This window comes from Rhineura floridana, chromosome 13 (assembly GCF_030035675.1).
Source record: "Rhineura floridana isolate rRhiFlo1 chromosome 13, rRhiFlo1.hap2, whole genome shotgun sequence".
Classification (NCBI taxonomy): domain Eukaryota; kingdom Metazoa; phylum Chordata; class Lepidosauria; order Squamata; family Rhineuridae; genus Rhineura; species Rhineura floridana.
The window spans coordinates 1,558,790-1,582,432 of record NC_084492.1 but is presented as its reverse complement, the minus strand read 5'-3'; the positions used below and the strand labels follow the sequence as shown (position 1 = coordinate 1,582,432).

Sequence of the window (23,643 nt, the reverse complement as noted above, 5' to 3'; positions counted from 1 at the left end):
CCTTGGGGTAGTGGCACAAAACACCCCCAGACTGTAGCCTGGTTTGCACATCTCGCTAAGCCAAACAATGCCTGAGGGGGGGGGGGGCTCTGGGAGAGTTCAAGGTCGCTCTGTTCCTCCCCGGCTGTTCTGCTGCTTTGCTGCCCTGAGCCGAGCAGGGCCGAGACATGGGATGGAGTGTTGTCGGAACGTGAGCTTGTGGTTCAGGTCTCCCCAGATTAACCACAATGTGTAACTAAGGTTTCTCCTGTGGTTTACTGCTCATGGTTTGTCCAGGAGAGTTAAAACATTAGCCTGGGTCTGTATGACATGCTATGCCAAACCATGGCTTAGCTCAGTATAGCACAGCAGCAGAATGGCTAGGCACGAGCCAAGAAGTCACAATCTCCTCTCTGGGAGCTTGCACAGTCTTCCTGAAGCCACAGTTTGGCTTAGCATCACCTGTGAAATGGCCCTGGGGAAATTACAGCTAACCACTTCTTGCAGGTTATTGGCTCTCAGAAGTGCCTGTGCTGCTCTGGTCCTGTCCTGTCCTGTCCCTAAGCCCTGCAAAAGGTGCACCACCAGGTCTGAACATCTGAACAAGACCTTGGCTTCTGAACAGGACTGAATTCCTCTTCCACAGGCGGCCTTTGTGCCATTGTAAGTGTGGCACAGAGGTGAGAATATTGGAACTAGGATCAGGGAGACCCAATTTCAACCTCGCTGTCAGCCGTACAACTCACTGGGTGAATTTGGGCCAGTCACTCTTTCAGTCTAGCCTACCTCACAGTGCTGTTGCTAGGATAAAGGCACAGGAAGGGGGAAACACGTGTGCCACACTGGGCTGCTTAAAGGAAAGACAGGATAAAAATTGAATGATCAGTCCTATTTCCCCCCCCCCCAAAATAGATGAAACTGCCCCACTGAATTTACCTTAGGCTTTCTCGCAGTAAACTGATGGTGTCCTGTTCCTTTTCCTGTTCCTGTTTTAATTCAAAAGTTAAGAGGTCCACTTGGGCATTCAGCTGATCATTTCTACTTAACAGCTCATCTAGAAGAAAAGATCAATGGGTGAACAAAGCTAGGGCTGCGTTTGATCAATGGCAGAGGAAAAAAAGCACACAGCAAAGTGACCCATGGAATATCGCTACTTCTTCTAGGTATGATAATTTTAAGTATTCCAAGAGGCACGGTGCAGGCATGCTTTCAGCTGGATTCCTGCATTGGGCAGGGGGTTGGATTGGATGGCCTTCCAACTCTATGATTCTACTGATAGTAGAAGATGATAATTTTTGGATGATACAGATTACCAGTTTTATTCTGGCTGTAGGCCCAGTGGCAGAATTCAGACAGCCAGAGAACTGGACAGGGGCATCCACCCTGAGTTACTGGAGAGTTTGTTTCATCTGCTGTACCCCAACTTTAACTAGGGAGTTAGGAAGGTGCCGTTCTTCATTCCACCCTGTGTTTGTTACGTGCAGCACTGTTTCCATTCCTCTGCAATTTGTCTTCCACCAAAACCCAGGTTATTCATCTCACTGTCCACTGTGACAAAATGATGTAACACAATTTATGTAACTTTAAATTAATAAGATTAATTCTTTATGTAAATTACATTGTCATTACGCTATTCCACCCCATTCATTCCAATGCAAAGGAAACACAATGCAAATGCGGGGAAATGTAATCAATTAAGCATTGTCAAACACACCAACGTTAGGCTGACTGACACTAAAACATTCCTCAACAGAAGTGTGGAATAGCTAGGAAAGGCCTGGTGACAGCAAGCCCACAAACCATCCCTTTTGCATTCAGCCAGTGGACTTACCATGTTGTTGTTGTTATGTGCCTTCAAGTCGATTACGACTTATGGCGACCCTATGAATCAGCAACTTCCAAGAGCATCTGTCATGAACCACCCTGTTCAGATCTTGTAAGTTCAGGTCTGCGGCTTCCTTTATGGAATCAATCCATCTCTTGTTTGGCCTTCCTCTTTTTCTACTCCCTTCTTTTTCCCCAGCATTCTTGTCTTTTCTAGTGAATCATGTCTTCTTATGATGTGTTCAAAGTATGATAACCTCAGTTTCATCATTTTAGGTTCTAGTGACTGTTCTGGTTTAATTTGTTCTAACACTCAATTATTTGTCTTTTTCGCAGTCCATGGTATGCACAAAGCTCTCCTCCAGCACCACATTTGAAATGAGTTGATTTTTCTCTTATCCGCCTTTTTCACTGTCCAACTTTCACATCCATACATAGAGATCGGGAATACCATGGTCTGAATGATCCTGACTTTGGTGTTCAGTGATACATCTTTGCATTTGAGGACCTTTTCTAGTTTTCTCATAGCTGCCCTCCCAAGTCCTAGCCTTCTTCTGATTTCTTGACTCTGGTCTCCATTTTGGTTAATGACTGTGCCGAGGTATTGATAATCCTTGACAAGTTCAGTGTCCTCATTGTCAACTGTAAAGTTACATAAATCTTCTGTTGTCATTACTTTAGTCTTTTTGACGTTCAGCTGTAGTCCTGCTTTTGTGCTTTCCTCTTTAACTTTCATCAGCATTCGTTTCAAATCATTACTGGTTTCTGCAAGTAGTATGGTATCGTCTGCATATCTGAAATTATTGATGTTTCTCCCTCCAATTTTCACACCTCCATCCTGGTCCTATCTGCTTTCCGTATGATATGTTCTGCGTACAGATTAAACAAATAGGGTGATAAAATACACCCCTGTCTCACACCCTTTCTGATGGGGCACCAATCGGTTTCTCCATATTCTGTCCTTACAGTAGCCTCTTGTCCAGAGTATAGGTTGTGCATCAGGATAATCAGATGCTGTGGCACCCCCATTTCTTTTAAAGCATTCCATAGTTTTTCATGATCTACAGTCAAAGACTTTGCTGTAGTCTATAAAGCACAGGGTGATTTTCTTCTGAAATTCCTTGTTCTGTTCCATTATCCAACGTATGTTTGCAATATGATCTCTGGTGCCTCTTCCCTTTCTAAATCCAGCTTGGACATCTGGCATTTCTCGCTCCATATATGGTAAGAGCCTTTGTTGTAGGATCTTGAGCATTACTTTACTTGCATGGGATATTAAGGCAATTGTTCAATAATTACTGCACTCTCTGGGATCCCCTTTCTTTGGAAGTGGGATATATATTGAACGCTTCCAGTCTGTGGGCCATTGTTTAGTTTTCCATATTTCTTGACAAATTTTTGTCAAAATTTGGACAGATTCAGTCTCAGTAGCTTGTAGCAACTCTATTGGTATGCCATCTATTCCTGGTGATTTGTTTCTTCCAAGAATTTTAAGAGCAGCTTTCACCTCACATTCTAAATTTTCTGGTTCTTCATCACATGGTTCCTCCATGTATGAATCTGTCATCCTTGCATCTTTTGTAGAGTTCTTCAGTGTATTGCTTCCATCTTCTTTTTATTTCATCTCGGTCAGTCAGTGTGTTCCCTATTGATTATTCAACATCTCTACTCTTGGTTTAAATTTCCCTTTCATTTCTCTAATCTTTTGGAACAGGGCTCTTGTTTTTCCCATTTTGTTGTCCTTTTCTATTTCTATACAATAACTATTGTAATAGTTTTCTTTGTCCCTACGTACTAGTCGTTGTATAGTTGCATTTAGGGATCTGACTGTGTTTCTATCTCCTTTTGTTTTTGTTTTCCTTCTCTCTTTAACCATTTTAAGAGTTTCTTCAGTCATCCATTGAGGTCTTTCTCTCTTTTTAACAAGAGGTATTGTCTTTTTGCATTCTTCCCTGATAATGTCCCTGACTTCAGTCCATAGTTCTTCTGGTTCTCTGTCAACTAAGTTTAAAGCCTCAAACCTGTTCCTTATTTGATCTTTATATTCTTCTGGGATGTTATTTAAATTGTATTTTGGCATTATGAGTGCTTTGTTGTTCTTCTTTAGCTTTACTCTGATTCTTGATATTACCAGTTCATGATCTGTACTGCAGTCTGCTCCTGGTCTTGTTTTTGCAGAAAGTATGGAACTTCTCCATCTTCTGTTTCCAATTATATAATCAATTTGATTCCTATATTGACCATCTGGTGATGTCCACGTGTACAGTTGTCTTTTTGGTTGCTCAAAAAATGTGTTGGCAAGAAACAAATCATTGGCTTCACAGAATTCACTTGCTCAAAAACTGTGTTGGGCTTTCGGCTTTGACCCAGCTGCGTCATTAGTCACAGCGCTACTCGTACTTGTCCTTTGTTCCTCCCCAGTAGCTCGGTGAGTGCCTTCTGACCTGGAGGTCTCATCTTCCAGCACTATCTCGTGTTGCATTTTGGATACTCTGTTCATAGGGTTTTCATGGTAAGAGGTATTCAGAGGTGGTTTACCATTGCCTTCCTCTGAGTTTGGATGCATCTTCGTCTGGTGTCTCAGCTTGGACCATTCCATCTTGGGTGCCCCTGCTAGGAGTCTAGCCTCTTGGTCTAGATTCCTGACAGCATTGCTCTTAGCTTCTTCAGTACTCTCAAACCCCCTCACCACATTAAGGTGTGCATCCTAAAGGGGGTGGACTTACCATAAGAGAGAGAATATATTCCACGGCAGCCACAACTGGAAGTGGCAGCAGCAGCTTCCACACCTAGTTCTTTTAAAGGTGGCCTCTGGCCCTCTTCCAGCTTCTGTTTGGGAGGGAAGGAAAGAGTTGGTGGGGTAGTTTAGCAAGCTGGAAAGAGGGATTTGCAGGTACTCCATAAAAATTTGGCAGCAGTGGCTATACACATTAGGGTGAGAAGGTTCCTTCTTTAGGCAGGGCTTGAGATTGCTGAAGGCATCAACAGCCCTTTCCAATCAACCAGGACCCACTAAAGAAAGAAGAAAAGTTTCCTTACTTGGCAGCATAGATTCAATGCATGAAATGAAGCTCCAACTAACTATTTGTGAAAAGAAATGCTGATCTTGAGCAGAAGAATGGTGTGCTCTGTGCATGTGCGCACGCACACTCTCCTTTCTCTCTGTTGGCTGCTCTTCTGCTTGAAATCACACACACACACCCCAGAGCAGTTTCACATACACAATCATCTATCTGATCTCTTCTTTCTTCCCATACTTGCTGACCCTAGCTAAGCATTAAGCAAACAGGTTTTTATAATATCAGATTGCAAAGAATTTGCATATGGTCCCTGGAAGAGCTCCCCAGAGGCTATAGAATATGAGAACCCTCTTCAGCTGGGAGACAGAGCTCAGATGCCAGAGAGGGAAATTCTATACCAGAGCCTCCCTTGCCATCAAGTGGGGCCAGAAAGGGGGCTTGGGAGTCTCCTAGGGGAGTGGCTGGGTCCAAAGGGTCCCAAGCCTCCCAGTCCCCTGAACCACCCTCAAACCAGGAGAAAAATTAGACACATTTTCCTCCCCTTTCCCTCACATCATCTCCAATGGTAAGGAAAATTATTTTAAAAAAATATTCTGTGATTGGAAATGGACATTGGATGAAGTAGTGAAATCACCATCAAAATTCCCCTACCCTGTTTTAGGACTGTAGACTAAGAGGACTTATAGGAAATTTCAATTAAATGGCAGGCAAGCGGGCAGAACAGAATATTACTGATGTTCACAACATAGGAAACAATGCCAAATTTCCTTCAGCTTATTTCTTTTAATGAATGTAACATTGCAGATAGAAAAACTGATGGAAAACAGGAACAATTAATAATCCCTCCTATTAAAAACAAAACTAACGTTCTTATTTATAAATACAAGATTTAAAAAAAAGAATATTATTATTATACTTTGGGTACCTGACCTTGGTAAAGAAATTTGCTGTAACAAACTTTTCACACTGAAAACGACTTTGAGAGGGGCAGAGGCAGGAACATAAGAAAAGTCCTACAGCTGCTACTTCAGGCCAAAGAGGGCCAATCTCACAGTGGCCCAACAGATGGGAAGCCTTGCAAGCAGGACCTGAGCACAAGAGCCGCACTCTCCCTATTTGTGATTCCCGGCAACTGCCATTCAGAGCCTTACTGCCTCCAACAGTGGAGGCAGAAACAGCCATTGTGGCTAGTAGCCATTGATTTGTCTAATTCTCTTTTAAAGCTACCCATGTTGGTGGCCATAACGACGTCTTGTCTGAGTGAATTCTGTAGTGTGAAGAAATACTTTCTTTGGTCTGTCCTGAATCCTCCAACATTCAGCTTCGTTGGATGCCCATGAGTTCTAGTGTTATGAAAAACTTCACTCCATCCACTTTCTCCACGCCAGGCATAATTTCTAGCTTCGATGTCATTTTTGTTAAAAAATGGACATAACTATAGTTTTTGTGAAATGAACCGGAGTCCAGAGTTACAGGGGAAAAGGCAACCCTGACAACCAGAGAGAAAGAGGGCAGCTGCACTCGTGTCCTGCTTGTGGGCCTTCTCCATTGGCGCACCTGGCTGGCTGTTGTGAGAACGGGATGCTGGACTGGTCCAATCTAGCTGCAGGTCGCCTTTGTCCTCATTGTCTCTGGGCAGGGAAGCTTCCTTTGTTAATGGACTCCTAGACATAAAACTTGCTAAAAAGTCCATTAATAAGATATATTCAATCACACTAGTTTTATGAATTATTATTATTTATTCATCACTTTTTAAAGTGTCTCAAAGCAACTTACAGCACAAAAATAGAAATTAGCAAGAAAAACCAAATCTAAAAGAGCAATTATTATTTATTATATCAATAAATGGTGTTATAAACTACATCCTACTACTTACAATTGGGATGGCAAAAGTCCAATCTGAATAGATGTGGAAACTTTGGTCTCTCTACTGGACCTGTCCAAATTCCCCAATGAAAATGTGGCCTTTGCAATGACTGTGAGGAACAGAGGCTGGGCAGGAACACACGCGGCAACTGAGGCAACTAGTGGTGTGAGATCGCACTTGACCCGATTCCAGGGGGATCCCTGGATCTGCTATAGATCTAACAAGCTTTCCCATTGTGTGGTACTGCAAAAAGTCCCCATGTTGGTCTGTCAAAGTATCTTACAATTCTGTGAAAAGGCCCATTTCTTTTAAGGCCCACTACACAAGCCTAATTCCCTGCAGTTCTTCCACTTGGTCTCATGTCAGAATGCTCTCTCAGCTCTTGGAGGTGACAGGTATTTCCTACCCCACAGGACCTGCTTGCCTCTGCAATCCCTGAGACTGGCCACCTTGATAGCATTGTTGAGCAGTGCAAGACTTCCAGCGGTTCCAGCACTTACCCAGGGTTTGGTTTCCTTGGAATGAAGGTCAGCAGAGAATGTGGTGTCTTTAGGATATATGGTTTTATTTACACATATATACATCCTGAGTGTAAAATGTATTAACACACCAACAGATTTGCTTCCCCATCAGGCTTCCGGGGAGGCCTCCCAAAGCCATAGCTTTGGAACCAGGCAGAGATCGAGGCAGCTTCTCTATCTCTTTCCAGCTCCCAGCTTCACATTCAACTAAACTAAACACACACGGGCTACCTCTTAGCTCCTGGATGGTGGTGGTGGGGGAGGCCTACCCTGCTTGGAAGAGCATCAACAGCCAGTTGTTCTATGGCAACACATCTCCTCTTGACCAAGTCCTTAGACACGTTAACCCAGGTACTTAACAGGTCCATCAACTTAGCAAAGAAAATGGCCTGACCATTTCAGCAGATTTCACTACTACAGATCCCAGATTTCCAGATACAGGATTACAGGCTTGAGGGGACCCACAGACATCATCCATACCAACCCCCCAATACTATAACACTATCTACCCATCCGTCCACATTCACACACTGTTGTTGACCTGCCCTCTAATAGGCTCAGGACATCTTGCCTTTTTTGCCTCTTGAGCCAGAGTCTGTTGTCCTGCAGGGCTCCATCCTGGATGCCCCTCTCTTGTTCTTGCATTCTTGCTCCCAAGGAGTTAGACAGAGCCTCTTTTCTCAGAAACTGCAATCATGCCCACATTTTCCAAAACCTGGCTTTGATAGGGCCAAAGGACAGCAAGGAGTGCATCTAGCCGACAAGAAAGTGTCTGCATATGAGACCTGGAGCCAAGGAGTTTGGTTCAAGTCCCAGTATTTATCCCGTTGCACGATAAACCTGGCATCTCGGAGCTATGCTATGGGTTTTACCTCACACTGGGATTAAAAGAAAAGCTTATAGAGCTAAGAGGCAGTGCCACATTGCAGGGGGTCCGCACAGTATTTTCTTCTTCTAACTATTCAAAAGTGGCACTGCTGCACACTCACCACTCAAAGAGTTGCCTGGGGCCTAGCAGGGAGAGCGGTGAGTGGTGGCACAGCCGGGCTGGGTTGACAAAGGGCCCTTCCAAACCATTGGGGCCTTCAGCTGCTGCCCGATCACTGGCACCAAGCCTTGTACAGCTGACTATTGATAGTGATCCACAGATGCTGCAGCCTCTGAACTGGTTGGTTCCAAAATTCAGAGCAGCAGCATGGACCTGTGCATGGTTTAACAGATATGGATCTTAATTATAAAATAGTAAAGATTCTCTCAAAAAACAGAACAATGGTGGGATGCCACTTATTTTGCTTCCACTTTATCTAGGCAAAAATAGTGAATCAATGGTGAAAGCACATACCACAGGCTTGTCAACACTGTTAAAGTGCTGAGAATGCTTGAGTTGTTCCCTGGGAAGTCTGTAACTGATTCCTGCCGAGTTTGGGCCTAGAGTGGTATTGCTGGTTGAGTAAACATCCTGCTGTGAAGGGGCAGTAGCCATCAAATATGCAAGCAAATCTTGTGCTGGAGCTAGAGGACAGCAAAAAGACAAATCGGTTTAATATCCAAACAGATCAGATAAAATGTAAGTGGTAAGTGGGACCTGTAAACAGATATTTCATTGTGGAGTGTTCCTGTTCAGAATAACCTAGGATAACTCCCTTCCCATGTCCGACATTCACATTCTGTGGCTACTGAGTGTACTCAGTGGCCTATTTTTCCCCCTTCATAGTTTTTTCTCTAAAGATTTTTTGTACTTCTGCAAATTTCAGGATTCCCAGAATATATTTTTGTTTTTCAATGGCTCCCTTTTGACAACAATCTTGTTGGCACTCACCAGTCAAGTTCTGTATTACAGGGAGTAAGACAAGAGGTCCTTGGGCTCTAGCTCACCTGGAAGTTATACTGTTTACCCTGCAAGTGCTTATCCAATGCTCAGGTATATGTGACCTGGTTGTCATTACTGGGTTGTGAGAGAAAGACATTCTGCATGTCCTCAAAGATACTCTATTCTTCCTGTTTCAAATGTCCCATGATCACAGTCTTGCACTGAAAACAGGTTCTCAGTGAGCCCTGTTGCTAATAACATCTGGTTGCTGATGCCTGTTAGATTGCATTCTGTTGAACTGGTAGGCGGTTTCATTTCCGGTTAGTTATTTTTCTGCTATTCTTTGCTTTTACCGTTCTGCTTTTTCCCCTCCCAAAAAATAATGATATTGTTATCAGTGTTTTCCTTTCAGAAAGGAAAGGGGCTTTCCCTCTGTCCAGTGCTCATCCACCCACCCCCCTTCCTTTTTCACTCCTTCTCCTCCCAATTTATTTATTTATTATTTGATTTATATGCCACCATTCCTCCCAGTAGTTGCCCAGGTCAGCATCCAAATGTTATTGGATTCTTCCTCCCAGCCCTGGGAGAAAGAGAGAGATTGCTTTAATAAAAAGCAAATACATAGGCTGGTCAGCTTCACCTTAGCAAAGCAAAGGCACAGACTTGTCAGTTTCAAGTTAGCAAAGCAAAAAGGCAGGATTGTCAGTTTCACATTATCAAAGCAAAAGCTGATGCTTTTTTTTTTTAATCTGGTGTTCGGAAAAGCTGGGGAATCTTGCAGCATTCAGGATTGGTCGCCAAAGATAGCAAACCTGTGGACTATAAGGAAATCTGGTGCCAAGTTCTATTTTAGCAAAATTCTCTCTCATTCCTAGTCAGAAGTTTGGTGATAGGCACAGCAAACAAGTCATAGAATGTTGGCTAGTGACATGTTTGGCAGGTAGAATTGCTGCTGTTCTCTGAAAGGGAGATGATGGTGGAAGTTTTATACGTATAGCATGAGTCTAAAGTAACATACCAAGAAAATCCTTACTGAGGAGAAGGGAGCCAGATCCATTCCAGTAACGATCCACTAATTCCAGGAGTTGTTGCAGGACACTGACAACAAGAGAACCTTTTTCAGTGCTGCTAATGGGACTTGCTGTCTGGAGAGAGATATTACTCTGTTCTCTTGATTGATGCTACAGAGAGAGAGCGAGAGAGAGAGCGCAAACACTTGTCATATCTGTATGGAGGCATTCTGACAACATCTAAAATTAATGTACAGTAGGGCCCTGCTTACCGGCGCTCCGCTAATGCGGCGGCTTTCGTTTTCAATTTTAAAGCTGATTTTGCTGCTTTTGCGGCATTTTATTGCATTTTCGCATCAATTTTGCACGACGCACCCCATTAAAATAAATGGGGTTCCGCTTTACGGCGTTTTCTGCTTTACGGCGGGGGCCCTACTGTATACACATTCAAAGAGATGGATAAAAAAATCTACTTGCTTCTCTTTTTTTTTCCAATTAATTTTATTCCAATTTTCAAAACCAAAACAATACAAAAAGAAAACAACACAAATCAATAACTAGTACAATACAAAAAGAAAGAAAAAAAATATATATATATAAAAAAGAAAGAATATTGACTTCCGATTTGTCATAGTTCAGCTATAAATCTATAATATATAACAAACCTATCTCTTAACAGATTATAAAATCACCTTCCTCCAGCGGTTATCTTAGTTGGTTTCAAATCTCATTAACATCATATCATTTTAATCTTCCACAAAAAGTCAAAGAGAAGTTTCCAATCCTTGAGATATATGTCAATCAATTTTTTTTCTAAATAAACATGCCAGTTAATCCAACTCATCAAATCAAATAAGTCCAGTAATTTTAAATCGCTCTTCTGTCATTATCCATATTGGGTCCATCTTCCATCTTCCATCTTTACGCACCCAAAAATCTTGCTGTCATAGTCATATAATAAAAGTCTGATAGGAATTTCCTCCATCACAGATATTTTCTTGCCATCAAATCCAAACGTATCACTGAAGTATTGTTGCAAAGCCGCATCTCTGTTCCTCTTTTCCACATGATACACTAGTACATCTCTTGAAGGTTTTTCCATTGGCACAAAACAGGGATTAATTCTGTTAACTTTCTCCATTTCAAGTTCCATCAAATCCTTCCAGTCCAAGAATTTTCTTGAACCGATAATATCTTTATCTCCAATCTCTTCAATTCCTTCAAGGACAGCGCTGAATTCCAAACTATAATATTTGTCTCCAGGATCCATCACAGCCAGGAAATCCAAATCTTTTTTCATGTCCATAATTAAGCCAATCTCCATAGTTTGAACCTTGCCTTTAATTTCTCTTTCATCCTTTTTTTGTTTTCCAGATCTATCTTTATTCTCCTTTCTCATAGAATCCTGAGTTTCTTTCAGCTCCTGTCTCATTTCGTGAAATTCAATTCTCCACGCTTGTCTATTATTTCTCAGTTCTTGTTTTATTGAGTTAATCCCATTCATTATTTTCTGAAACATGTCTAGAGATAAAGTCCCTTCTTGTACATCCATGATCTTCTTAATGTCATTCTTAAAACCAAAGGAACAAAACTCCTTCAATTTTCAATGTCCCAAACAGAGAGCAGCTTATTTCTTTAACCAGTTACAAAGGAGTTAATCTTTCCAGCCAACTAACGTCACACGCTAGACAGCCCTTATCTCTTATCTGCCCAGAAGTGTAAGAACGGCTTTAGTTCACAGCGTCGAAATAGCTAATAGCAGAGAGAATGAGCAGATTCGTCCAAAAAAAAGAAAAAAAAGTAGATCAAAAAAAATAGTCCCAGCCAATAAATCAAAAAGATTTCTTATCTCTTTCAATCAGAAATCTCTCATCCGTTTAATCTTTAGAATGCTATTTTCCATGTCAGCTTTTTGCAATAAAAAAAAGATACGCTATTTATATTTTCTTCCCCCTTAGTTCCATGAATAAAAAAAGTAAAGTCTTACCTCACCTAGGTTATCTCAATTGCTGTTACTTTGACAAATCTCTTTAGCTGTATAGATAAGAAAATGATGAGTGTAGACAGGAGGATGTTTACCTGTTAATCCGTATAAAAAAAAAACGGGTCACTTATCCAGCTGAGCTAGCATAAAAATCCTCGCTCTGTCTGAGCTGCTGGAAGACAGACAATTCTGACGAATTCCAGACTCCAACAATCAAAACAAAGCTATGTAGGAAATCTCACGTTTCTTCTTTAACCGGAAGAAATTATTCCCAGTCAGAAAAGAGCCTTCTGACTGAATTTAAACTGGAAAAGTTTCATCCAAGACGTAGCTCGTCTCAGAGGCTGCACAGGCGTAGGGATCCTCCTGGGAAATCTACTTGCTTCTCAAACAAATAATGGAAATTCTGTTTTGCTCAGTCACTTTTGTAGCTTGGAATTAAAAAGAGAAGGAAAAGAACAAAATAGTAACTTTCCTGATATTTTTTATCACCACTTTTAATATTAAATAATGAGTGCTACATAGAAATTAACATAAAAAAGCAGGACACAGAGAGGTAAAAGTCATTGCTTTGAGGTTTGTGCAGCCTTAAGTTCTGTAGTAATAGTTTTCTTCCCCCTATATTTTGCCCAACACCATCTCTGTACAGTTCATGTCCGCAGTGCACAAAATAGACAGTTATTCTTCCAAGACTGATATCCAAGACTATCTATAATTTAGTATTTTTTCCAGTCAAAGAAAAGTGTTTAGAAAGGTGATGATAGTATGTTATGAAGTCATGCCACACAGCATAGAAGTCGAAATTATCTGCTACTCTGAATTATTCGTCAAATACCATTGGCTGAGCTAATGCTGTATGTTAATTTTTCATAATTTCTCAAACCAGTGAGATACAGTTCAGTAGGTGGCCTTCTTCCAATTTTTCACTAACCTGTGGAGCTGCTATTATTATCATAAAGCTTATAAAATCTTTGGATTTAGCCATCTCATTCTGTTCAACTGATATTGCTAAAAATAGCAATGCCTGTTTGGTTATTATATTAATTTCCTGAAACACTGTTTTCCAAAACTGCACCATTGGCTTGCAATTCTACCACATGTGTGCAAATGAGTCTCTCTGTTGCACCCTTTCCAGCATATGGCATTATTAGTATGCATTATTTGCACCAGCCTTATCGGTGTTATATATCATCTCCCTCCATTTAATTGCGATGGGAGGTTTTCCAGGGTTGCTCAGTGGAGGGTAGTTGTTAATTATGTTATTTTTGTGTTACACAGGCAATAAACCTGAACAAAGTTGTTTGAAACTTGTCCACTGTGTTTTAAAAATTATTTCTGTCTTTTATTTTTGTGTCAGTTTTGTGTCATTTTTTCCCATTAATGTGATAGACCAAATCTGTTGATATCATTCTGATGTTATATTATCACCTAGTTCCTTCCATCTTCTGGCAATCATCATTCTTGCTCCGGCTAATACATTTTTTACAAGATCTTTGCATAAGACACCCTCCTCATTAAACACAGAATCTAGACACAATGGCTGCCCAGTGATGAGTCCCATTTTGCAAAACACACTTCCCCAAATGCCTTCATTTTTGCACAGGACATGTGGAGAAAAATACCCACCTCTGCACAATGGGCTGCTATTACAGTTATGTTCTGGACCCCCGCTGTAAAGTGAAAACTGCTGTACAGCGGAACGCATTGAAGATAATGGTGCGTGTTGTGCGAAAATGGCGCGCAATGAGCAAAAACCACCATAAAAGCAGAACAAGCGCCATAGGAGCGGGGCCTTTCTGCAACTGACAACCACTGTATTAGCGGAACGCTGTAAAGCAAAGCGCTGTAAAGTGGGGCCCTACTGTAGAAAATCTGCTAAGGGTGAAGGGACTGTGGTACCGCCTGTGAATTAATTTAAAGTGGAGTGCCACAGGGTTCTGTCCTGTGGCCGATACTCTTCAACATTTTTATCAATGACTTAGATGATGGGGTGGAGGGAAGCCTTATGAAGTTTGCGGATGATACGAAACTGGGAGGGATAGCTAACACAATGGAAGACAGGAATAAAATCCAAAGGGACCTGGATAGACTAGAAAATTGGGCTGAAATTTAAAAAATGAAATTAAATAAAGACAAATGCAAGATTCTGCATTTAGGCCACAAAAACAAAATGCACGGGTACAGGATGGGAAATACCCGGCTTAGCAGTAGTGCGTGTGAGAAGGACCTTGGAATTGTAGTGGATCGCAAGTTGAACATGACCCAGCAGTGTGATGCTGCGGCAAAAAAGGCAAACGCGGTTTTGGGATGCATAAACAGAGCTATAGTTTCCAGGTCGAGGGAAGTAATAGTCCCACTTTATTCTGCATTAGTCAGGCCTCATCTGGAATACTGCGTTCAGTTCTGGGTGCCTCATTTTAAGAAAGATATAGACAAGTTGGAGCGGGTTCAGAAGAGGGCGACGAGGATGATAGCCGGTATGGAGAACAAGTCTTATGAGGAAAGGTTGACGGAACTTGGCATGTTCAGTCTGGTGAAGAGAAGGCTGAGGGGTGACACGATTGCACTCTTTAAGTACCTGAAGGGCTGTCACATAGAGGAGGGTACAGATTTGTTCACTGCTGCCCCAGAGGGTAGGACTAGGTCTAATGGTTTTAAGTTGCAGGAGCGTAGATTCAGATTGGACATTAGAAGGAACTTCTTGACAGTAAGGGCAGTTTGGCAATGGAACCAACTGCCTAGGGAGGTGGTGGGATCCCCTTCGCTGGATGTCTTCAAGCAGAGGCTGGACAGCTATCTGCGGGAGATGCTCTAGCTGTGGATTTCCTGCTGTGAGCAGGGGGTTGGACTCGATGACCTACAAGGCCCCTTCCAACTCTATGATTCTATGATTCTATGATTAAAAGAACTCTCCCATGTATAAGTGGATTCTGAAAGTAAGGGTATACTGTCCCATATTTTGTTCAATTTTTTTAAAAAAATCGGTAGATAAACCCAAACCATGTTTCCAGGTATCTTTAAGAGAATCTGAGTAAGGAGCCGGTATTAACTTGTAAGAATATTTTATAGATTTCAAATAAATTTCCCTTGTCGTATTACAGAGACATGGCTGGATGAGGCCTCAGCTCCTATACTTGAGGCCATGTGTCCAGCCGGTTTCCGATATGCACAGCAGCCGAGGATTGGGAGGCGGGGAGGGGGAGTGGCAGTTATCTACCGGGAATCTTTGTGTTTCGCCAGACCCCCTCTCCACGAGACCAAGTTTGTTGATTGCATGCACTGAAGGTTGGGCCCAAAGGGCAGTTTAGGGATTCTGCTTGTGTACCGCCCACCCCGCTGAGCAGCAGAATCCCTGACCGAGGTGCTCGAGGTAGTCTTGGCTGTGCGATTGCTCTCCCCCAATCTTGTGGTGATGGGGGATTTCAACGTACATGCCGAGGCTGTCCTCACAGGAGCCCCTCGGGATCTGCACCTTAGTAATATAGGGCCTACCCATGTAGCCGCTCATGCTCTCGACCTTGTGTTTGTCTCGGGAGGGGAGGATAGTGTTCTGAAAATGGGGGTGAATTCTTCTAACCCCGTGTCATGGTCAGATCACTATCTGGTGAATATAGATTTCTCGATGCCGCACACCCTCCGCAGGGGACAAGAACCTATTAGAATGGTCCGCCCCAGACGCCTGATGGAGCCCAAAGGATTCCTGAATGTGCTGGGGGATATGGAGCTGACTGAAGGTCGCCCGGTCGAATCCCTGGTGATGGAGTGGAATAAGGAGATCGCCAGGGCGGTGGACTGGGTGGCTCCGAAACATCCTCTCCCCCTGAACAGAACTCAGACAGCACCTTGGTATACACCACGGCTGCGGGGTCTGAGACAGGAGGTGAGACGACTTGAGCGCCGGTGGTGGAAATCTTGCACTGAAGATGATCGGACACGGGTTAGAGCAGCAATAGCTGCCTACCAGGTGGCAACAAAGGCAGCAAAGAAAAATTTCTTTGCTGCCTCTATTGCGTCGGCAGAGTGTTGTCCCAGGAGATTGTTCCAAGTGGTCCGAAGCCTGGTCGGTCCAGTTGCTCAGGAACCCATGGAACATTCTAAAATCTCCTGTGATACTTTTGCTAAACACTTTGCCGATAAAATCGAACGTCTGAAGAGCATGCTTCCGCTCGCCGTGGAGACAGGAAGTGGGCCAGAGTCGGCCAGTTGCATTCCGGTCTGTTGGGATCGGTTTCAGCCTCTTCTCTCTGAGGAAGTGGACAAGGTGCTCTGTACTGTGAAGCCGACCACCTGTCTGGTTGATCCTTGCCCATCATGGCTCATCATGAGCTGTAAAGAGAGACTGGGCGAAGGGATCAAGGCGATGGTGAATGCATCCTTGCAAGAGGGTGCAATGCCATCAGCCCTCAAGGAAGCGGTAATAAAGCCCATCTTAAAAAAAAATCCTTGGATCCCCAAGAGTTAAACAACTTTCGCCCAGTCTCTAATTTACCATTCTTGGGCAAGGTGATTGAGAGGGTGGTGGCTGCGCAATTACAGACACACTTGGAGGAAACGGATTATTTAGATCCATACCAATTGGGTTTTAGGACTGGTCATGGTACGGAAACAGCCTTGGTTGCTCTGGTAGATGATATGCGGAGGGCATTGGATAGGGGTGAATACACCTTCCTTGTCCTCCTGGACCTCTCAGCGGCTTTCGATACCGTTGACCATGGTATCCTTTTAAACCGCCTAGAGGGATTAGGAATAGGAGGCACTGTCTTGCAGTGGTTCTGTTCCTACCTCTCGGATAGGAGCAACGGGTGGCATTGGGAGATGAGGTTTCAGACCCTTGGCCTCTTCATTGTGGAGTACCACAGGGTTCTATCCTCTCTCCCATGCTATTCAACATCTATGTGAAACCGCTGGGAGCAATCATCAGGAGTTTTGGGTTGCAGTGCCATCAGTACGCAGATGACACTCAGCTCTATCTCTCCTTTAAGTCCTCACCGGAGTTGGCTGTGAATACCATGTCCAAGTGCCTAGAATCCGTAAGTGGATGGATGGGAGAAAATAGGCTGAAGCTGAACCCCGACAAGACTGAGGTATTACTTGTGGGAGATAAAAGGAGGTTAGGAATTACTGACCTGATGCTTGATGGGGTAAGTTTACCCCTGAAGGACCAGGTCCGCAGTCTTGGGGTCATACTTGACTCCCAGCTGTCCATGGAGGCTCAGATTACAGCAGTGAGCCGGGCAGCTTGGTATCAATTACATCTGATACGGAGACTGCGTCCCTATCTTCCTGTTCACCTGCTCCCTCAGGTGATACATGCCCTGGTCTCCTCTCGCTTAGACTACTGCAATGCGCTCTACGTGAGGTTACCCTTGAAAACGGTCTGGAAATTACAGCTGGTACAGAACGCGGCGGCACGCTTGATTACGCATAGCCGTCGCTGGAATCATATCACCCCAGTGTTATTAGATCTTCACTGGCTACCAGTTGTCTACCGGGCCCAATTCAAGGTGTTGGTGTTGACCTTTAAAACCCTCTACGGTTTCGGCCCAGTATATCTGAAGGAACGCCTCCAGAATCACCGATTGTGCCACCTGACGAGATCAGCCTCGCAAGACCTTCTCTCGGTCCCACCGGTGAGAACAGCTAGGCTGGTACGGACCAGAGAGAGGGCATTCTCTGTTGTGGCCCCCACCCTCTGGAACTCCCTCCCTTTCGATCTCAGACAGGCTCCCTCCCTGTCCAGCTATCGCCGAGCCTTGAAGACCTGGCTGTTCAGGCAGGCCTACAAGATTGGGACAGATTAACTTATGCTACAATTGAATTAACGGATGGTTTTTTAGCTTAAAATTGGATTATGTTGATCTATATGGATTGTTTTTATTCTTGTTCGTCGCCTAGAGTGTCCCTAACCCGGACAGATAGGCGGCTGAAAAATAAAATTATTTATTATTATTATTATTATTATTATTATTATTATTGTCATTGCAGGAGCTTTGTCTTATTATGTGTTCAAAGGATGCCAATGGTGTGGTCACTTGTGATATGACTTCAGGACTCATAGTGATAAAGTGTATACAGTAGGGCCCCATTCATATGGCGGGTTAGGTTCCAGACCCCCGCTGAAAAGTGAAAATTGCCAAAAAGTGGAACACCAACAATAAAATGGTGCCCGACGCCCGAAAAACGCTGAAAAAGCTCTGTCTGGGTGGGGCCCTACTGTAATTGAAAACTGCCATATTAGCGGAATGCCGAAAAGCGGGGCCCTACTGTAATTAGGTGTAGCTGAATCCAAGCAGTGTTTACCTCATCAAGTATTTCTTTTATTTTAGGCCCTGTTAAGGAAGTTGTTTCTTTCTAAAAATCTTCATAAAGCCCTTTCTCTTTCCCTTTTAAAAATAATTAAGTTCATCTTTACAATAAAAGTGTGGATGGTATAGGAGCATGGTCAGTGGGGAGACTAAAGGTGCCAAGTGTTTATTCTAGCATTTCCATACCCTTAAATCTGCCATCCAAAAAGCTTACTAATCTTCCATTGTTTTAGTTTTGTGTAGTAAAAAGGGCATTGTATATTATTCCTTAATCTTGGTTATTTACCTACTATATATAAACCCATTTACATTTTCTACACTTTTTAATTTTAGTTTCTGTGATTTGCATTGGGATGACCTGAAATAAAAGGAGTGCTTTGGGCAGTGCCATCAGTTTTATGGCTGAAATGCGGCCCTGCCATGATATATTTAATTTCTTCCATTTTTAAAAAGTTTCCTTTACAAATGGTGTGTAATTTAGCTTTTCAAGGGAATTTAGATTTTTTGGCATTATCACTCCAAGCTACTGCAGTGCCTTAGGACAGACCAACGGACTTTTAAATTTTTTTGTTCTGCTGTTGGTGTCACGATTAGGTAGAGAACCTCTGATTTGTTAAAATTAATTTGGTGGCCTGCTAGTGAGCGGTATTATTTAAAAACAGACATTAGTTTAGTAATGGATCAACCAGGTTTTGACATAATTATTGCTGTATAATCAGCAAAGAAATTTACAAGATGGTTTTGTTTGTTTGTTTATAGTTACACCTTCTCTGTCTGGACCATTCTTTAGGCAGTGGTCAGTGGTTCCATGGCCAAGGAAAAAAGCAGGGGAGATCATGGACAGCCCTCCTTTGTGCCCCAGCTAATTGGTTTTGAATCTTTCTATTTTTAAAAAATATACATTATTCTCCAAAAATGTGTGGTTTTTAAAACATTAAATTTAAAAGGGCCAAGTTGAGTTGTCAAAAGCCTTACAGGAATCTAATGAAATAATTCCCAGTGGGCATTTTGTTTCGAATGACATTCAGATGATGTCAGGTAGTTAACAGCAGTTACAGCAACCTCCTTTGAAGATGCGCTTTCGGTGCCCATCAGCTGTTTGGCACTGGAAGCAGGCTTTCAAAGGGGCTTGCTGTAACCACAATCAGCCTTTCTCATCCAGTCCTGCTGCTTGGACTGACAGCCCTCTTGGGACTGATTTCGGGGGGGGGGGCTGGGCTTAAGAGCCAGCTCCACTCAGACTCCACCACAGGCTTGATGAGCGGGAAGCAGCAGCTGGAACCCCTCAGTTGAGCTGTTTATCCAGCCCTGCTTGCACGTTCTTGATCTCCGGGAATCCTCCCTTCCTGCCTAATAGCACTGGCCTTTACACCAAGGGAAGAGAGAGGCTGCTGGGACTAGCAGCCCTCTTCACAGCTCTCAGAAATGAGAGAGGAGAGGCATATGTGTTTCTTGATATTTGACTGTTCTGGAAATGTTTTCCATGTCTGAGTCTGATATGCTCTGATAGCTTATTTTATAATGTATTTTACATTTTATAACATTAATATCAAAATGCATTCTTTGTTTGGATAGTTATCTTGTGTTTGAATTGTCATTGGACTGTAGTTGTAATGCTATACTGACATGCATTTTTCTGTTGTGTTGTGAGTTGCTTTGGGTGCATTTGTATGGTACAGCGGCACACAAATTGAATTATTATTATTATTAATAATAATATTTCATTTGGAGGAAATATTTTGAATTCAAATTGCTTCCTCCAAAATGAAAAAGCAAGCCCCTTCAGCTGCATTGGGGCAACCATACCTGACCCACACCTGAAGTTTGACCTCAGTTATGGGGCAGGTGGGTGTGGCTTGTGGGAACAGCCTTGTGGGGCAAACTGGGACACATGCTGGGCCTAATTAGGCCCACAGCCTAGACATTCCCATATTAGTTTTGAGGATTTTAGAAAGCATAGTTGTTAGATATTGGAAAGATTTAAAATAAGTTACTATTCCCGTAAGCAGGTGAACCTTACTCACTGTGTAACTTGGGGCTAATGTGCACATATAAAATATCTGATGTTGTGTAATTTATGCGGAAGTTGGCTACAGCCTCATAGGATTCAATTTCCTTGATGATTTCAAGTACAGCTGTTCACAGGTGTGGTGTTATGATGGCCACATGCTCAGCAAAAAGGATAGTTTTGTGCACCTGGTTATTAGCTTCCATACCTCCTATCATTCCTTCCAATAGCTGTTGTGAAAGGCTCCAAAAAAGAGTGCAAAAGAGTACTTGGGAGAGGGAGCATTTCTGCTCGGTTCCCATGTTTAAAGCAAATCTGGAATCCTATTCCCACCACTGCTTTTGAATGTTGGTATATTGATTTGTTAGCTGCCCCATTTGCAGTTTTTTGCAGTGGCCCTGTTGTTTCTCCTTCATCTTTTGGTGGATTTAGATCGGAAAGTTACGGAAAGTGGCAAATGTAACGCCAATCTTCAAAAAGGGATCCAGAGGGGATCCCGGAAATTACAGGCCAGTTAGCTTAACTTCTGTCCCTGGAAAACTGGTAGAAAGTATTATTAAAGCTAGATTAACTAAGCACATAGAAGAACAAGCCTTGCTGAAGCAGAGCCAGCATGGCTTCTGCAAGGGAAAGTCCTGTCTCAGTAACCTATTAGAATTCTTTGAGAGCATCAACAAGCATATAGATAGAGGTGATCCAGTGGACATAGTGTACTTAGACTTTCAAAAAGCGTTTGACAAGGTACCTCACCAAAGGCTTCTGAGGAAGCTTAGCAGTCATGGAATAAGAGGAGAGGTCCTCTTGTGGATAAGGAATTCGTTAAGAAGCAGAAAGCAGAGAGTAGGAATCAACGGACAGTTCTCCCAATGGAGGGCTGTAGAAAGTGGAGTCCCTCAAGGATCGGTATTGGGACCTGTACTTTTCAACTTGTTCATTAATGACCTAGAATTAGGAGTGAGCAGTGAAGTGGCCAAGTTTGCTGACGACACTAAATTGTTCAGGGTTGTTAAAACAAAAAGGGATTGCGAAGAGCTCCAAAAAGACCTCTCCAAACTGAGTGAATGGGCGGAAAAATGGCAAATGCAATTCAATATAAACAAGTGTAAAATTATGCATATTGGAGCAAAAAATCTGAATTTCATATATACGCTCATGGGGTCTGAACTGGCGGTGACCAACCAGGAGAGAGACCTCGGGGTTGTAGTGGACAGCACGATGAAAATGTCGACCCAGTGTGCGGCAGCTGTGAAAAAGGCAAATTCCATGCTAGCAATAATTAGGAAAGGTATTGAAAATAAAACAGCCGATATCATAATGCCGTTGTATAAATCTATGGTGCGTCCGCATTTGGAATACTGTGTACACTTCTGGTCGCCTCATCTCAAAAAGGATATTATAGAGTTGGAAAAGGTTCAGAAGAGGGCAACCAGAATGATCAAGGGGATGGAGCGACTCCCTTACGAGGAAAGGTTGCAGCATTTGGGGCTTTTTAGTTTAGAGAAAAGGCGGGTCAGAGGAGACATGATAGAAGTGTATAAAATTATGCATGGCATTGAGAAAGTGGATAGAGAAAAGTTCTTCTCCCTCTCTCATAATACTAGAACTCGTGGACATTCAAAGAAGCTGAATGTTGGAAGATTCAGGACAGACAAAAGGAAGTACTTCTTTACTCAGCGCATAGTTAAACTATGGAATTTGCTCCCACAAGATGCAGTAATGGCCACCAGCTTGGATGGCTTTAAAAGAAGATTAGACAAATTCATGGAGGACAGGGCTATCAATGGCTACTAGCCATGATGGCTGTGCTCTGCCACCCTAGTCAGAGGCAGCATGCTTCTGAAAACCACTTGCCGGAAGCCTCAGGAGGGGAGAGTGTTCTTGCACTCGGGTCCTGCTTGCGGGCTTCCCCCAGGCACCTGGTTGGCCACTGTGAGAACAGGATGCTGGACTAGATGGGCCACTGGCCTGATCCAGCAGGCTCTTCTTATGTTCTTATGTTAGATACCATCAACCATGGTATTATTTTAGAGTGCCTGTCTGAGCTGGAAGTGGGTGTACTATTTTACAGTGTTTCCTGTCCAACTTGAATGGCCATCCCCAAAGGATGGTGCTTGAGGGATATTGCTCAGTCCTGTGGACTGTCCAATGTGGGGTGCCGCTGGGATAAGTTTCATCCCCTATTTGGGCTGGAAAGAGCTGTCTGTTTCAGTTCCCTCTGTTTCTCATTTTTCCAATGTTAAATTCAGTTCTCTATATTTCTACAGTGACCTGCAATTTTTCCCCAAAAGAATCCTCATGAAAATTCTCCACCATTTTAGTGCAAATTTCTCCAAATAAACACATTTTTGTGGGCAGTTTTGACAAAGGTACAAATTTTTGCAAGCTACTTCTCATCATTTCAAGCCTTTTTGCCTGTTATTTTCACTCATGTGTTCATTCTTATGCACACTTTCCCCTAATAACTGCATTTTTGTAAATAGTTGGTGAACTGCTTCCCAAAATCCTAATAAATGCAATTTTCGAAGGATGGCTGTGTTTCGGTTCTCATATTGTTTTGGAAATTGCGAATTTGATAAATTCTGCTTGAAATGTGAACTGAATCAAAATCCTCACCCATCCCTATACCCTATGCTGTTTAACATGTACATGAAACTGAGACATCGGGGATTATGTAGATGACACACAGCTCAGAAGTGGACTGGCGTCTGGCCTTGGTAATGGACTAGATGAGAGCCAATAAACTGAAGCCAAATTCAGATATTACTGAGGCACTGTTAGTGGGTGGTTCCCTAGACAGGATAGGCGGGGGTTCAACCTGTTCTGGATGGGGTTGCACTCCTCCTAAAGGGGAGCAGGTGTGTAGTTTGGGGGTACTTAACCCATTACTGTCACTAGAGGCAGAAGTGGTCTCAGTGGCGCAGAGTGCCTTCCATCAGCTTTGGTTGGTGGCACAACTGCAACCCTATTTGGCAAGTATAGTCTAGTTTCTGTTCCCTTCAATCTGGAAACCATGCATTATATATGGGGCTGCCTTTGAAGAAAGTTTGGAAACTCCAGCTAGTGTAGAATCCAGTGGCAGACTGTTGGGTGGGAGTGGGAGCTCTGATCATATAACACCAATCCTGGCTGAACTGCATTGGCTGCCAATTAGTTTCCAGGCTCAATTCAAAGAGCTTGATTTGACCGATAAAGCCTTATTTATTTATTTATTTATTGCATTTATACCCTGCCTTTCTTTTCATGATAGAAACCCAAGGCGGCTTACATGTGGTTCCCAGGAGGTCACCCATCCAGGCACTGACCAGACCTGACCCT

General features: G+C 43.0%; 1 protein-coding gene across 1 annotated transcript in view; it reads right to left on the bottom strand.

Annotated features, from left to right (window-relative positions):
• LRRC36 (leucine rich repeat containing 36) overlaps nt 1-23,643 on the bottom strand; it is a 73,966-nt gene that overhangs the window by 2,588 nt on the left and 47,735 nt on the right. Inside the window, exons 6-9 of the mRNA XM_061594233.1 lie at nt 10,040-10,202; nt 8,554-8,723; nt 4,530-4,632; nt 916-1,033 (exon numbers count right to left, since the gene is read on the bottom strand). Coding sequence (XP_061450217.1) covers nt 916-1,033; nt 4,530-4,632; nt 8,554-8,723; nt 10,040-10,202 — 554 coding nt within the window. The remainder of the gene's footprint in view (nt 1-915; nt 1,034-4,529; nt 4,633-8,553; nt 8,724-10,039; nt 10,203-23,643) is intronic.